Below are 16,349 nucleotides of genomic sequence, written 5' to 3'. Positions count from 1 at the left end.
CATAAAGGCGTTTCCACCACCATTGCACACATAATTAATCTTAGACACAAAAAGATCCTACCATGTTGAATGAAAAAATTATTTGTCTGCATTTATCAAATTGTACCGAAACGTCCTGTTTCCATCAGATCTGTCATGATTAGTTTTATACGGTACGACTTTAAGTGCATATAAAACTGTGGATAGAAACGTGGTTAGTGACACACATTATGATCCGATAACAACATCTGCTTTACTCCATGCCATCATAAACTGTAGCCAAAATATTAAACTAATCATTTAAATTACTCTTTAATTAAAAGCATTTTCAGTAGAACCAAGCATTTCGCTACACCCGCAATAACATCTGCTAAATATGGGTACGTGACCAATAACATTTTATTTGAACTCTTAACAATAATGCGGTCGTATATAAATCTTACCTCATGCTTCAGATCGATAGTGAAGTCAGACTTGAGTGGATCATCTCTCACTTTGTTTGCGAGCCTGGAACATCAAATCACTGTCTATTAGAATGTGCATTTAGAATTGAATAAAATATGATTATTTTCCCTAGACCACTAGGAATGTAACAATGATTGATGATATAATGAAAAAAACGTTATATTGTCCAGCAGAGAACATAATTGCTGATATGTGGTTGCTATTCAGGTTTCTAAAGACCACTAGGGAAGAAACATGATCTATGTTAGCAGTGAATACTATAGGTCAGGTATTCCTAAACTATACCCCCCAGGGGTACGCGCAATGCCGTCGGGGGTACGCCAAATAAAAATGTGATTCACGTAAAAAAATATATTACAACACCTACTATTTGAAGGGTTTTTCTTTATTTTTACTATTTTCTACATTGTACAATAATAGTGAAGACATCAAACCTATGAAATAACACATGTGGAATCATGTAATAACCAAAAAAGTGTTAAACAAATCAAAATATATTTTATATTTGAGATTCTGCAAATAGCCACCCTTTGCCTTGATGACAGCGTTGCACACTCTTGGCATTCTCTCAACCAGCTTCACCTGGAATGCTTTTCCAACAGTCTTAAAGGAGTTCCCACATACGCTGAGCATTTATTGACTGATTTTCCTTCACTCTGCAGCCCAACTCATACCAAAACATCTCAATTTGGTTGTGGAAGCCAGGTCATCTGATGTAGCACTCAATCACTCTCCTTCTTGATAAAATAGCAATTACTCAGCATGGAGGTGTGTTAAGTCATTGTCCTGTTGAAAAACAAATGATAGTTTCACTAAGCCCAAACCAGACGGGATGGGGTATCACTGCAGAATGCTGTGTTAGTCATGCTGGTTAAGTGTGCCTTGAATTCTAAATAAATCACTGACAGTGTCACCAGTAAAGCACCACCACACCATAACACCTCCTCCTCCATGCTTCACGGTGGGAACCACACATGCAGAGATCATCCGTTCAGCCAAACCGCGTCTCACAAAGACACTGCGTTTGGAACAAAAAATCTCCAATTTGGACAAAAGGACCAATTTCCACCGGTCTAATGTCCATTGCTGGTGTTTCTTGGCTCAAGCAAGTCTCTTCTTCTTATGGTGTCCTTTAGTAGTGGTTTCTTTGCAGCAATTCGACCATGAAGGCCTGATTCACACAGTCTCCTCTGAACAGGTGATGTTGAGATGTGTCTGTTACTTGAACTCTGTGAAGCATTTATTTGGGCTGCAATTTCTGAGGTGCAGTTAACTCTAATGAACTTATCCTCTGCAGCAGAGGTAACTCTGGGTCTCCCATTCCTGTGGCGGCCCTCATGAGAGCCAGTTTCATCATAGCCCTTGATGGTTTTTGCACTTGAAGAAACTTTAAAAGTTCTTTACATTTTCCAGATTGACTGACCTTCATGTCTTAAAGTAATGATGGACTGTCATTTCTCTTTGCTTATTTGAGCTGTTCTTGGCATAATATAGACTTGGTTTTTTACCAGATAGGGGGGTATACAGAAGATAGCACTATCTTGTCACAACACAACTGATTGGCTCAAACGCATTGACAAGGAAATAAATTCCAAGGTAGGGTTAAAGGATGGTAGAGAGAGACTAGTGTTTAAAGGAGGGTAGATGGAGACTAGTGTTTAAAGGAGGGTAGATGGAGACTAGGGTTCAACGCTGCCATCTGTAATTCAAACAACAACAAAATGGCCACCGCCACTTTTTGGTAAACAGCTGAGCGATGTGCCTGCAGAAATGTAATCACTCTCTCACGTATAGTTCTAACTATGTTTTAAAGCTATGACGTGTTTGTTTTCAATTGACATTGTTTACAAACAATGGAGTAAAACAAGCTTATATTTTGGGTTCTGATTGGATAAGACAGTTGAATGAGGCATTCATAAGTTATAGTTTCCAAGAAGAAATAGCTATAGTTAATTTAGAAGTCGAAAAATGTATGTACAAATCACAGAATGCAACTATAAAGAAAGGTAGATGGAGACAACAAAAGTTAAAGGAAGTTAGATATAGATTAGGACCTGACCTGTCAAGCAGGGGGATGCTAAGGGCCCAGGCAGCAGAGAAGTCTGGGTATTTAAAGATGGAGGGGTTCTCTGCAAAGGCGTAGTGGTGGATGATGGTCGACTCCTCGTCATGGAGAGGTTTACCCAGGAACCACTCCTGAGGGATGGATGTGACATCATCAGCATCATGATGACATAGCTGCTAACGCGCCACACATCTGGGCTGTATTCATTGAGATTAAGAATTATAAACGTTGCAGAAATAAATGTAATAAAAAGAGCAAGCTTTATTCCCAATTCGACATGATAGGCAAATGTACGTACGTCTTTGTTAAAAAAAACTACTGCTTCCATGCATACACTTCTTTTAATCTGATAAACGGAAGCATACAGTATCTCTGAGGGGAGTCTACCAGTTATATTAGTAGTAGTTGTTTTTAAAGTACCCAAAACTATTTTCAGACTTTATTTGAGCATGGTAAAAATGGTCCCTGCGTTAATACTGAATCGAATTCACCCAAAATTGAAGTCACACATACAGTGTGTATACAAAGTGAGTCATAAGACCACCTACATCCTCTCCTCATCCCTGATACAGTGCTCGGAGCTCAGCACTGTGTGTACCCCGCACAATGACACCCTCTGTATATAGCCTGTATATAGCCTCATTATTTTAATTTGATTGTGTTAATTTGTCTTTTTTTTTTTACTTTAGTTTATTTAGTACATTTTTTCTTAAAACTGCATTGTTGGTTAAGGGCTTGTCAGTAAGCATTTCAGGTTCCAGGCTGTCCCGGCTAGCAGATGGAAGGTTCACTTAATTATTATGCATCGTTTTTCAGAGTGAGAATAACTTGGACCTCGGTTCTCTGTTTAGGTCTGGTGTACCACCGGGAGGTGGAATTAGTTTGATGGTGTTCATTGGACGGTGTCGGGATGTACTAATCAGGATGGCCGTTGGATGATTTTTGTCTCTTTCCCATGCTTTGGTTTAAAGCCTGTTTCAACTGTCGAGGCTTATCAAAACACAAATCATTCACCCATAAATCTTAGCAACAAAAACATAATTTGTGAATTCCCAAGATTACACATTTTATGTTTGACAGTAGGAGAGTAATTTGAAACTCTTATAAAACCTACACAAATTATTGATGGTAACAAACTCCAGAAAGTTTAAGCATTCACTTTGCTGCAGTCAATAGGATGTTACTTTGAAAAAAATGAGGCAACACTATCAACTGTCATTATCTGGTTTTATCCTCACAATCCACTTATTAAAAACAAAAATTGATATTAACTCAATAACACTGTGGAGGACAAAACCTGTTCTATTGGCCTTCTGTTTCTGGTTTAAAACAAGTCGCTAATCAACCGGCAACACCTGGATCCTGAACCTCCGGGAGAGAGCAGCTCTGGAGACGAGCGCGGAGTAAAATTGTTAATATCACCTTAATAAGACACAAAACAAAACCCTCCCTGCATCTGTGCTGCAGCTAAAAAACAATCATAACATCATTATTATCAATGGGCCTCCGGTGAGCCGGGTGGCTAAAGCTGCTCATACTGTGTTTGTAAAAGAGTCCATTGTTAATCCCAGACTCTAGTCACTGCTGTTGGCTAGGGTCTGAGTTTCCGAGACTAGGTCCAGCCCACTGACTCTATTACAGCAGCTGAGACAGACGGCTAGTGCTCAGTCATTGGCCAAGGAGAAGTGATGTACTGTGATTAAGGTACCAAGTAAAGGTAATTTGGGCCAAAATGTTAGTATGAGATCCATTAGACACTCTGTGGCACATACAAGAATGCCAGTGTACTGGAGTTTAGGTTTCACATCTAAAGAGTGAGAGAGAGAGAGACAGACAGACAGACAGACAGACCACACAGACCACACAGAGTGGTCATTAAGTAGAAATATAATTATTACAATCCTAAATCTGTGGGTCACTTACTTTTCTCCTGTCAAACTTCCTGAGGGCCTGGAGCAGCTTGGTCACCTTGACGTTAGTTTCCTCTTCCAGAAACACCAACCAGGATGAGTTCTTCCCAAACAACGAGGAGAGGCTAAGGAGGCAGAAACATCGTCAGGGTCGCCAGACCTTTACACAGCTTATTGAACCAGTGGATACATTCATGATATGACCTATTTGTTTTGATCTTGTAGCAAAAGGCCAGCCTCGTCCTAGATCTGTTTGTGCTCTTGCCTACTCCATCATTGTTGTCATTGTTTGGCATGAAAATTCAATAAGGAGTTAGAAAGAGAGCCAAAACAGACTGGCACCCAGGCTAGCAAAAGGTCGAACAGGGCATAAGGTGACAGCTATAGGTAACTATCATATGGTAGGTAATCCTGTTATACAATAGGAGAAACAGTCATTCAAACTAATTAACTATTGTGTTTAGACCTTGTAGTATATCATGCTGCACAAAGTAAACAAAACTTTCATAGAACCTCAAATATTGCTACAAGGTTATTTGCGAAAAAATGGTTAGTAAAGTTAGCAATTATTTCCCCCTCTTTTTTTACCTGACCCTATCAGATGGAGACAGCCATACGCTTTTCAACAACGGATTTGATAAAAATGTCATAGTTAAATGACAACCAATGTAATTTGCTAACAAAACTTCATATTGCAGAAGCCATTTGACAAACATTTGAATGCTGAAAGAGACGAGTAGATCAGGAATAGGCGTACCTCTCGATGGTCAGCGCGCGAAGCTGCACACAACGTGCAATTTAAATAGGCTACTGATATTGCCTGGGGTTATTCGGCATGCAAAGTGACTTGCAGATCAATGACTGTCAACATAATTACATTCTTAGTTTGACACTGAAGGAGAGGACACAGTTGTCACAAAATATGAGCGGTATTTTCAGAAGGTAAAAATAAAGTAATTTGAGCCAACCAAAAAAAAAGAGCAGCCGATTCGTAAAGTTTGAATATATTTTCTGACTGATAGATGCTACATTTGGATCGGTTTGGGATCCCGCAGTTCATGCACTCATATCTTAAACATTTGAACCGGGGACCAATGCTTACCGGTGAATTGTTATGTCCCTAACTGTACTTTATGGAATTACAAGATGGAAGTCTTTGTGGATGTTGCTGCTCTTTTGAAAGCTGACAGGCCCAAGCACTTACTAAGGCAGCAGAGGAAGGATGCTCCAGTCTCCCTCATTGTCTGTCAGACTGTGGAGGAGCAGGACTGGAGGGGGTGTCTGAAAAGAAAAACGGTGTTTAAGTCAAGCCAGACAGGGAAACCCTTGTTACTGTACAGCAGTGGGACCTCTGGAAGTCTTTACTTTACAGCAGTAACATAAATATGTATTTAAGAGTAGCTAAGGAAGTCTTAACAGAAGTAACCCAAGGAAGTAATTTCTTTAGAGTAACTAACAAAGTATTTACTTTAAAGCTAAGAGGTAGTCAATTTAGAGCAGAGCAAAGAAGTCGTTAGTTTACAGCAGGAGGAAGGACAACCTAAGGAACCTTTGGAAGGACAGTCCTCAAAGAGTCTGGTTTTAGTTAGAGACAGCAGAGACACATGAGACACATTACGATAAGTAGCATATATAGAAAAATGTGAATTTTGAAATGCAATAAGTTTGCGAATATGGGTGACTGTTTATTGGACAATTGATGGCTACAATCATCAAACTACTAGTAGTAGTTTAAAGGATCATGTTAGAAAACGGTGGCGCACATTAATGCTATGAACTTATCGCATCAATTCAGGCAATTTATCACAATATGGATTTTTGTCCATATCACCCAGCTTTACTAAGTACCTATACAATGGCTATTCTGAAACAAACAAACTGTGTGAAGCCTAATGGTACTGCCCTATGCACTGCTCGAAAAATTGCTTTTGGAGATGAAAACACAAACTTGGTTTCAATCAAACCTTCTCTGATTCTGAGTTGAAGGGCATGTGAGGTAATCAGTAGTGCCCTGAGGTAGTCTCACACAGAGAGGAAAACAAGGGTTCATGACTGCATCCACTCCACTCAGCAGACTGGAGACCAAGGGGGACCATGCTGCTCACAGACACACAGCCTCTCTCCAGATTGATTTAAATACTCATGCTACTCAACAGCAATGTCCCACAAACACCTACCATCATAGTACTGGACTGTAACTCATTAACCCTAGTCTGTGTCCAGTGTGTTAGCCATATTAGTCAGCCGGGGGTTTGCCAGCAGCTCCGTCAAGCCCCATATACACACCAACAACATAACGAGGCTCATAATGGTATGTTCACCCATCTAAACTTGACTTTCAACTCACCTTAGGTAGTAAGAAATAAGTCCGTTCAAACACCAGGCAGGTGGCAAGGCCAAAAAGCCATGGCTTTACGCCACTTCTAAAAAAACGATTGCCAGATTTGAGAGGAGAGTGGCATGAGGAAGCAGAGTTTGGGTGATGGCCACTGTGTGTGTGCAGACTCATAATCAGCAGCAGACTATTTGCATTGAACCCCCCCTTTGTTTTTACACTGTTGCTACTCACTGTTTATTATCTATGCATAGTCACTTTACCTACATGTTCAAATTACCTCAATTAACTCAACTAACCTGTACACCCGCACATCGACTCAGTACCGGTACCCCCTGTATATAGCCTTGTTATTGTTATTTTATAGTGTTTTTTTAAACATTTTATTATTTTTTAAACTGCATCGTTGGCTAAGGGTTTTTGTAAGTAAGCATTTCACGGGAAGGTCTCTACACCTGTTGTATTTGGTGCATGTGACAAATTATTTTATTTTATTTGAGCAGGAGAGAGAGATAGAGAGAGACAGAGACAGAGCATGATGTGGTTGTGGAGAGTGTGGACATGGAGCAGAGCAGAGGAATGGGAGGCTGATTGAGAGGTGACTCAGGGTCAGAGAGACACAGCCATCACAGAGACACAGTATGCTTTAATCATGGAGTAGACTAGGTGGGGTGTGTGTGGCAAGGGTGGGGGAGCTTGGTCCCAAGACTCCAAAACTGCCAAGCTACAACAGCCACAGCCTCCTTACTCATCAAAATCAAACTTTATTTGCCACATGCGCCGAATACAACAAGTGTAGACTTTACCGTGAAATGCTTACTTACAAACCCTTAACCAACAGAGCAGTTCAAGAAGAAGAAAATATTTACAAAGTAGGCAAAAATTAGAAGTAATAATAAAAAGTAACACAATAAGAATAACGAGGCGATATACAGGGGGCACCGGTACTGAGTCAGAGTGCAGGGGTACAGGCTAGCTGAGGTAATCTGTACATGTAGGTGGGGGCGAAGTGACTATGCATAGGTAACAAACTAACAGCGAGTAGCAGCAGTGTACAAGAGGAGGAAAGGTAGCCGGGGGGGGGGGGGTCAATTGCCTGGTGGCGATTTTTATGTATTATATGGCTTGGGGGTAGAAGCTGTTGAGGAGCATTTTGGTCCTAGACTTGGCGCTCCGGTACCACTTGCCATGCTGTAGCAGAGAAAACAGTCTATAACTTGGGTGACTGGAGCCTCTGACAATTTTATGGGCTTTCCTCTGACAACGCCTCCTGGATAGCAGGAAGCTTGGCCCCAGTGATGTACTGTGCCGTCCGCACTACCCTCTGTAGCGCCTTACGGTCAGATGCCGAGCAGTTGCCATACGAGGCGGTGATGCAGCTGTAGAACCTTTTGAGGATCTGGGGGCCCATGTCAAATCTTTTCAGTCTCCTGAGGTGGAATAGGTTTTGTTGTGCCCTCTTCACAACTGCCTTGGTACGTTTGGACCATGATAGTTCGTTGGTGATGTGGACACCAAGGAACTTGAAACTCCCAACCCATTCCACTACAACCCCGTTGATGTTAATTTCCTGTAGTCCACAATCAGCTCCTTTGTCTTGCTCACATTGAGGGAGAGGTTGTTGTCCTGGTACCACACTGCCAGTTCTCTGACCTCCTCCCTATAGGCCGTCTCATTGTTGTCGGTGATCAGGCCTATCACTGTGTCGTGAGCAAACTTAATGATGGTGTTGGAGTCGTGTTTGGCCACGCAGTCGTGGGTGAACAGGGAGTACAGGAAGGGACTAAGCACACACCCGAGGGGCCCCAGTGTTCAGGATCAGCGTGGCAGATGTATTGTTGCCGACTCTTACCACCTGGTCAGGAAGTCCAGGATCCAGTTGCAGAGGGAGGTGTTTAGTCCCAGAATCCTTAGCTTAGTGATGAGCTTCGTGGGCACTATGGTGTTGAACGCTGAGCTGTAGTTGATGAATAGCATTCTCACATAGGTGTTCCCTTTGTCCAGGTAAGAAAGGGCGGTGTGGAGTGCGATTGAGAATGTGTCTTCTGTGGATCTGTTGGGGCGGTATGCGAATTGGAGTGGGTCTATGGTGTCCGGGAAGATGCTGTTGATGTGAGCCATGACCAGCCTTTCGAAGCACTTCATGGCTACCAACGTGAGTGCCATGGGGCGGTAATCATTTAGGCAGGTTACCTTCGCTTCCTTGGGCACAGGGACTATGGTGGTCTGCTTGAAACATGTAGGTATTACAGACTCTGTAAGGGAGAGGTTGAAAATGTCAGTGAAGACACTTGACAGTTGGTCCGCGCATGCTTTGAGCACACGTCCTGGTAATCCATCTGGCTCAGCAGCTTTGTGAATGTTGACCTGTTTAAAGGCTTTGTTCACATTGGCTACCGAGAGCATTATCACACAGTCATCCAGAAAAGCTGGTGCTCTCGTGCATGCTTCAGTGTTGCTTTCTTCGAAGCGAGCATAAAAGGCATTTAGCTTGTCTGGTAGGCACGCGTCACTGGGCAGCTCGCGTCTGGGTTTCCCTTTGTAGTCCGTAATAGTTTTCAAGCCCTGCCACATCCGAAGAGGGTCAGGGCCGGTGTAGTAGGATTCAATCTTAATCCTGTATTGATGCTTTGCTTGTTCGAATGTTCGTCTGAGGGCATAGCGGGATATCTTATAAGCGTCGGATCCCACTCCTTGAAAGTGGCAGCTCTAGCCTTTATCTCGATGCAGATGTTTCCTGTAATCTATGGCTTCTGGTTGGGATATGTACGTACAGTCACTGTGGGGACGACATCGTTGATGCACTTATTGATGAAGCCAATGACTGAGGTGGTGTATTCCTCAATGCCATTGGATGAATCCCGGAAGATTTTCCAGTCTGTGCTAGCATAACAGTTCTGTAGTGTAGCATCCGCGTCATCTAACCAGTTCCGTATTGAGCGAGTCACTGGTACTTCCTACTTTAGTTTTTGCTCGTAAGCAGGAATCAGGAGGATAGAACTGTGGTCAGATTTGCCCAATGGAGGGAGGGGGAGTGGAGTTTGGAGTTTTTTCCCCCTGGTTGCACATGTGACATGCTGGTAAAAATGTGGTAAACTGATATAAGTTTTTCTGCATTAAAGTCCCTGGCCACTAGGAGCGCCACTTCTGGGTGAGCATTTTCTTCTTTGCTTATGGCCTTACAGGTTCGGTTGAGAGGTCTTAGTGTCAGCTTCGCTTTGTGGTGGTAAATAGACGGCTACGAATAATACAAATGAGAACTCTCTTGGTAGATGGTGTGGTCTACAACTTATCATAAGGTACTCTTCATCAGGCGAGCAATACCTCGAGACTTCTTAAATATTAGACATCGGGCACCAGCTGTTATTGACAAAAAGACACACCCCTCATCTTACCAGAGGTAGCGTCTCTGTTCTGCCGGTGCATAGAAAATCCCGCCAGTATCTCAGTGAAACATGAGATACTACAGTTTTTAATGTCCCGTTGGTAGGATAATATTAATAATAGGCCATCAATTTTATTTTCTAACGATTGCACGTTAGCAAGGAGAATGGAAGGCATTGGGAGTTTACTCGATCGCCTCCAGCTTCTCAGAAGGATCTCCGATCTTCGTCCCCTTTTCCGGCATCTTTTCATCACGTAAAAGGTGTGTATCTGGGCCTGTTCCAGTGAAAGCAGGATATCCTTCTCGTCGGACTCGTTGAAGGAAAACGTTTATTCCAGTCCGTGGTGAGTAATCACTTTTCTGATGTCCAGAAGTTATTTTTGGTCACAAGAGACGGTAGCAGCAACATAATGCACACAGTAAGTAAAAAAATAAGTAACACAAAAAGCCCCCCAAAAAAACACAATTGGTTGGGAGAATGTAAAACGTCAGCCATGTTCTTCGGCGCCATGATATGCACGCACACACAAAGTGACTGCAAGTGACACACAGCCACTTTTTATAGAAATATACAGCTGAATAAGTTTGACTATACACTGAGTATACCAAACATTAGGAACTCCTTCCTAATATTGAGTTGCCCCCCCCTTCCCCTCAGAACAGCCTCAATTCGTCAGGGCCTGGACTCTACAAGGTGTCAAAAGCGTTGCACAGGGATTCTGGCCCATGTTGACTCCAATGCTTCCCACAGTTGTGTCAAACTGGGTGGTAGACCATTCTTGATACACACGGGAAAATGTTGTGTGAAAAATCCAGCAGCATTGCAGTTCTTGACACAAACCGGTGCGCCTTGCACCTACTACCATACCCACCATACCCCATTCAAAAGGCACTTAAATCTTTTGTCCTGCCCATACATCCTCTACATGACACACATACACAATCCAGGTCTCAAATGTCAAATTAAGGCTTAAAAATCCTTCTTTAACCTGTCTCTTCCCCTGAAGTGGAAGTGGATTTAACAAGTGACATCAATAAGGGATCATAGATTCACCTGGTCAGTCTATGTCATGTTGTTAATGTATTGTATAACCCGTACATGACGTCCAGGTCCAGGGGGATATTGAGACAACACAGGGAGGCCAGCCAGATATAAAACAGTTCAGATCACATCCAATCACTGTGTGATTATAAGAGTTTGTTTTGTCGATTGCTGAGGGACCCCCGTAGCCTGACGACTCACACTAAATTATTCCACTGCTCTGTCGTTCGCTACATTCGCTACATACTGAAGTCTGAGACTGCCATCATTGAAGTTGTTTGTGGTGACAAAGGGCACGAGGTGCTTTGTACAAAACAAAGTCCTCAGCGATTGGATCGTCTTTAACCAATCAGAGTATCAAAGCCAATGGCTCTTTACCCAAGTGTGTTCTGGCTCTGGCCCAACCCATCGGTTTCTGGACCAATCAGACGGCCCCGAATGTGTGGCATTCGGTGAAGGGTCAGGGAGGTACTCAGATCCAGACGCGTAGGAGAAACTAACATCCGTGGGTGTGGTGTAGCTTTTGGTCAGAGAAAAAAGTCTGGGTATCCAGACAAGGACCCCTGCTCTGCTCTACTGACCTTGCAAAGACATACATGGAAAATGCATCTCTAACATTAGCTTTTTATCAAGTTAACCTGAGTTTTCTGAAGTTTGCTATTGTTAAATTATTCTCCCCCTTCAGATGTAGTCCCTCCTATTTAAAAAAAACAAAACAGAATCAAGTATGCAACATATCACATTATATTTGCTAAAACAAATATTATATCATCCCATGACATTTGGTCTAAATATGGTCTTCCTCTATCTTTCTAAAACAGGATTGAGACAACACAGGATCATTTTGATCTGGAATAAATGTTTTGAATAATGCTGACAGAATACAATATGATGTAGTCTGTTTAACAAAGACAACCATGGTGATGTATTTCATTGCATTACACTACTGGACAACACACTATGCTACCAGTACCTAGTTTTCTCTACTGTTTAAATGGGGCTGCGATCTGAGACAATGATCGTTTCCTTCATATCAAAAGCAATACTGACACCATGTGGCAACGAGCATGGACTGCACTGGTGCCTCTCGGTTAATTGACGCTGATTAAGTTTATTGTGAAAAGACATATCATTTATTTCCTTGGTTGACTGCAGTATCGATACAGAACTGAAACTCTGCTTGTTAATTAGATGTTAAAGGAACAATCTGCAGTTCAAACAACAACAAAGCAAACACCCCATCACTGTTTTGGTAAACAGCTGAGGGATGGGGCTGGAGAAACGTAACCACTCTCAATGGTTCTATTTAATTCATTTCAAAGTCTAGCTTTCTCGCTCACAAGCCCGCACTGCTATTTGATCTTGCATCCTCTGTCTCGCAAACACAGCTGACCACCTTCTTGAATTACTTCAGGCAGAAGCGTCAGCGAAAAGCAATTCAATGGCACGGATGGCGGTATTTAAACATAAAGTGTTGAACTTGACTCGGTTACACTAAGCTGATGGTTTTCCACTCTAATTATTCCAAAAGAGTAACAGATATGACGGCTGTATGCTCCACAGGGAGCGTAGAGGAATAAGTAGGGAAGTAACAGCCATGAGCCATAGAGAAGATGGTTGAAGTTAAGGGGATGCTGTTGTTTTTCGAAAAACCTGTGTGTGTATATATTACTATCCTTGTGGGGACTTTTGTGGATTTCCAGGACCCACAAGGATAGTAAAACAAGGAATTCTCCATCGTGGGGACAATGAGGACAAAGGCTATTTTAGGCATAGGGGTTAGGGAAAATGGAAAGGAAGTCAATTGTAGTTCCCCAAAAGGATAGTAAAACATTTGCTGTGTGTGTTTCTTTAAGTGGTGCTGGTGGTACCTGTGTGAGGCTCTGAGTCTGTTGTAACAGGTCTGCTCTCTGTCTCTCCGCCCAACTCATGTGGAATGAGTTACTCTGGCTCTGGATCACAAATACTATCTCTCGCAGGTCTGCAACACACAGACAGCAAAGGAACAGATCAGAGAGACAGACACACACATCAGGTTAGAAAACACAGCACAGGATGTGAAGTAGCGCCACACCAACACAACACATTCCCTTTCTTAAAGATATTCTAGGGATAATTAACAGCTCTCTTAAATTCCCACACAACACATTCCCTTTCTAAAGATATTATAGGGATAATTAACAGCTCTCTTAAATTCCCACACAAACACTACCTTACTCTGACCTCCATTGTAGACAATCACCATCCCATGAATAAAAGTTTCATTTGGCCTGAGTGACAAAGTCCATGAATGTCACTCTCGCGCACACACACACACACTCTCGCACACACACACGTTCACGCAAGGACAGTAAATGATGATCAGTCAGATGGGGTTGGCTAATGCAGTGACAGAACCCAACAGATAGCTGAATCAGCCTAAAGCCCAGCTGTCCACTGTGTGCTGCAGAGGCAAGATGGGCAGAAACAAGATGGGCAGAAACAAGATGGGCAGAAACAAGATGGGCAGAAACAAGATGGGCAGAAACAAGATGGGCAGAAACAAGATGGGCAGAAACAAGATGGGCAGAAACAAGATGGGCAGCCTAGTAAATGTTATTGAGTATCTCCAGTGTGTAACGAGCCCGAGGTTAACGGGGAGCCTGTTGTAGCGGCTCGACAATATCTCTTTAACGGCCTCGATCGCTCTTTAGAGAAGTGGGCCGCCTCGGCGTGCGACACGTTTACATATCATTATTGTGACCTTTATAGGGCCCGTATTACAGGCCCCGCTAATGCAGTCGGGCTTCATGTGGAATCCATTTACAGAATAGTAATGATGGGATGGGGGCTTTCCCTGTGTGACGAATCACATCGGTGGCAATGGGAACGACTGTAAACTACATAAGCACTCGGTCTCTCTCGCTTGCCAACGGAATAACAACCTGGCTAAAGGGTTAATGGAGTGAAGAATGTGTCCAATTTTCACCCATCATACTGTTCAATGGAATTACACCCAACGACCCTCATTCAATCCCCTAAACTGTCTTTGACAAGTTTGTGATGACTGAAAACACAGTTGTCTCACACATTGGGAAAGCAGGCCACATCCAGCTGCTGTACTGACTGACTGGATGGATGGAACATGGGATTTCAAACCAGCACCCTTCCTTGAGATTGTTAGATCATTACCCTTACCAGGATATAAACCAGCAACCTTCTGGATAGTAGTCTGCCTCTCTAACCTCTTGAACTGGTCTCTGAATCTCTGGACCCTAGGCTACTGATGTCAGCCCATAAACACAGAATATGTGCCCCAGTAGGGCAGCAAGCCACACCCAGGTGTAGACACAAGAGACTATAGAGGAGTCGGCTTGGCCAGGTGTACTGATTGACTGCTTAGAGAGGTAGCAGGTGGCACTGGTGCTCCCAACTTAAAAAAAGTTAGGAGCACCTAAAATAATGATTTTTTATTGATTGAGATGCAGCCTATATTGGGCCTATATGTAGTGGTGAGTCGTCATTCAGGGAAGGTGGGGCAAATCCACATGGTTTGGTTTCAATACTTCAAAACCAAAGGGTAGGTGCAGGTAGTCAATAGACTGGTTTTGGTTAAATTGTGAGTTTATTAAATGGATCAAATTTGCAGTTTTATTTTCCTGTGAGAGCGAAGTGGTTTTTAGCAGAGTGGTTAGAAAGGACGTGGAGGGCCAGAGCGGTGCTCCATGAGTGATGAGCAGGGTTTCCAATAGCTCCACCCACATACTCTGGTTCTGGTCAAACAAACACGGCAGACAGACCGATTGGACGTGGAGGGCCAGAGCGGTGATGAGCAGGGTTTCCAATAGCTCCACCCACAAACTCTGGTTCTGGTCAAACAAACACGGCAGACAGACCGATTGGACGTGGAGGGCCAGAGCGGTGATGAGCAGGGTTTCCAATAGCTCCACCCACATACTCTGGTTCTGGTCAAACAAACACGGCAGACAGACCGATTGGACGTGGAGGGCCAGAGCGGTGATGAGCAGGGTTTCCAATAGCTCCACTCACATACTCTGGTTCTGGTCAAACAAACACGGCAGACAGACCGATTGGACGTGGAGGGCCAGAGCGGTGATGAGCAGGGTTCCCAATAGCTCCACTCATCACATACTCTGGTTCTGGTCAAACAAACACGGCAGACAGACCGATTGGACGTGGAGGGCCAGAGCGGTGATGAGCAGGGTTTCCAATAGCTCCACTCACATACTCTGGTTCTGGTCAAACAAACACGGCAGACAGACCGATTGGACGTGGAGGGCCAGAGCGGTGATGAGCAGGGTTTCCAATAGCTCCACTCACATACTCTGGTTCTGGTCAAACAAACACGGCAGACAGACCGATTGGACGTGGAGGGCCAGAGCGGTGATGAGCAGGGTTTCCAATAGCTCCACTCACATACTCTGGTTCTGGTCAAACAAACACGGCAGACAGACCGATTGCCACGTTGGACATTTTAATTAGCCGCTTAAGTATTTGCACAGAATGTGGTCATAAAGATATCCGGCGGGGAGGTTTGTTTTTATGTCAAGCTTTTTTAACAAACATTAACACGGGGGGTTTTAAACACAAACAAGTCATGGCAGCCAGTGACAGGTCTATAATCTTCCTCTGGCTAATGGTGGTGGCAGAGCGACACGGGGAGGTTTGTTTTTATGTCAAGCTTTTTTAACAAACATTAACACGGGGGGTTTTAAACACAAACAAGTCATGGCAGCCAGTGACAGGTCTATAATCTTCCTCTGGCTAATGGTGGTGGCAGAGCGACACGGGGAGGTTTGTTTTTATGTAAAGCTTTTTTAACAAACATTAACACGGGGGGTTTTAAACACAAACAAGTCATGGCAGCCAGTGACAGGTCTATAATCTTCCTCTGGCTAATGGTGGTGGCAGAGCGACACGGGGAGGTTTGTTTTTATGTAAAGCTTTTTTAACAAACATTAACACGGGGGGTTTTAAACACAAACAAGTCATGGCAGCCAGTGACAGGTCTGTAATCTTCCTCTGGCTAATGGGGGTGGCAGAGCGACACGGGGAGGGAGAGGGGAAGGAGAAAGAGCTGATCTGAGTACACTGGATGACACTTGAACCCATTCCCACACAGGGCCTGAGAAATCAGCAGGGGGTAAACACTGGATCAGTGTCTTTTT

General features: G+C 43.4%; 1 protein-coding gene across 1 annotated transcript in view; it reads right to left on the bottom strand.

Moving 5' to 3' along the window:
• LOC139397415 (beta-1,3-glucosyltransferase-like) overlaps positions 1–16,349 on the bottom strand; it is a gene marked incomplete at its 5' end in the record, with an annotated part of 47,687 nt that continues 31,338 nt past the window's right edge. The window contains 5 exons of the mRNA XM_071144143.1: positions 1–486; positions 2,504–2,640; positions 4,433–4,544; positions 5,624–5,700; positions 13,053–13,162. Coding sequence (XP_071000244.1) covers positions 285–486; positions 2,504–2,640; positions 4,433–4,544; positions 5,624–5,700; positions 13,053–13,162 — 638 coding nt within the window. The remainder of the gene's footprint in view (positions 487–2,503; positions 2,641–4,432; positions 4,545–5,623; positions 5,701–13,052; positions 13,163–16,349) is intronic.

Source organism: Oncorhynchus clarkii, unplaced genomic scaffold, assembly GCF_045791955.1.
Source record: "Oncorhynchus clarkii lewisi isolate Uvic-CL-2024 unplaced genomic scaffold, UVic_Ocla_1.0 unplaced_contig_13839_pilon_pilon, whole genome shotgun sequence".
Classification (NCBI taxonomy): Eukaryota; Metazoa; Chordata; class Actinopteri; order Salmoniformes; family Salmonidae; genus Oncorhynchus; species Oncorhynchus clarkii.
The sequence above is the reverse complement of the archived record's forward strand: the minus strand, read 5'-3'. Positions and strand labels throughout refer to the sequence as shown.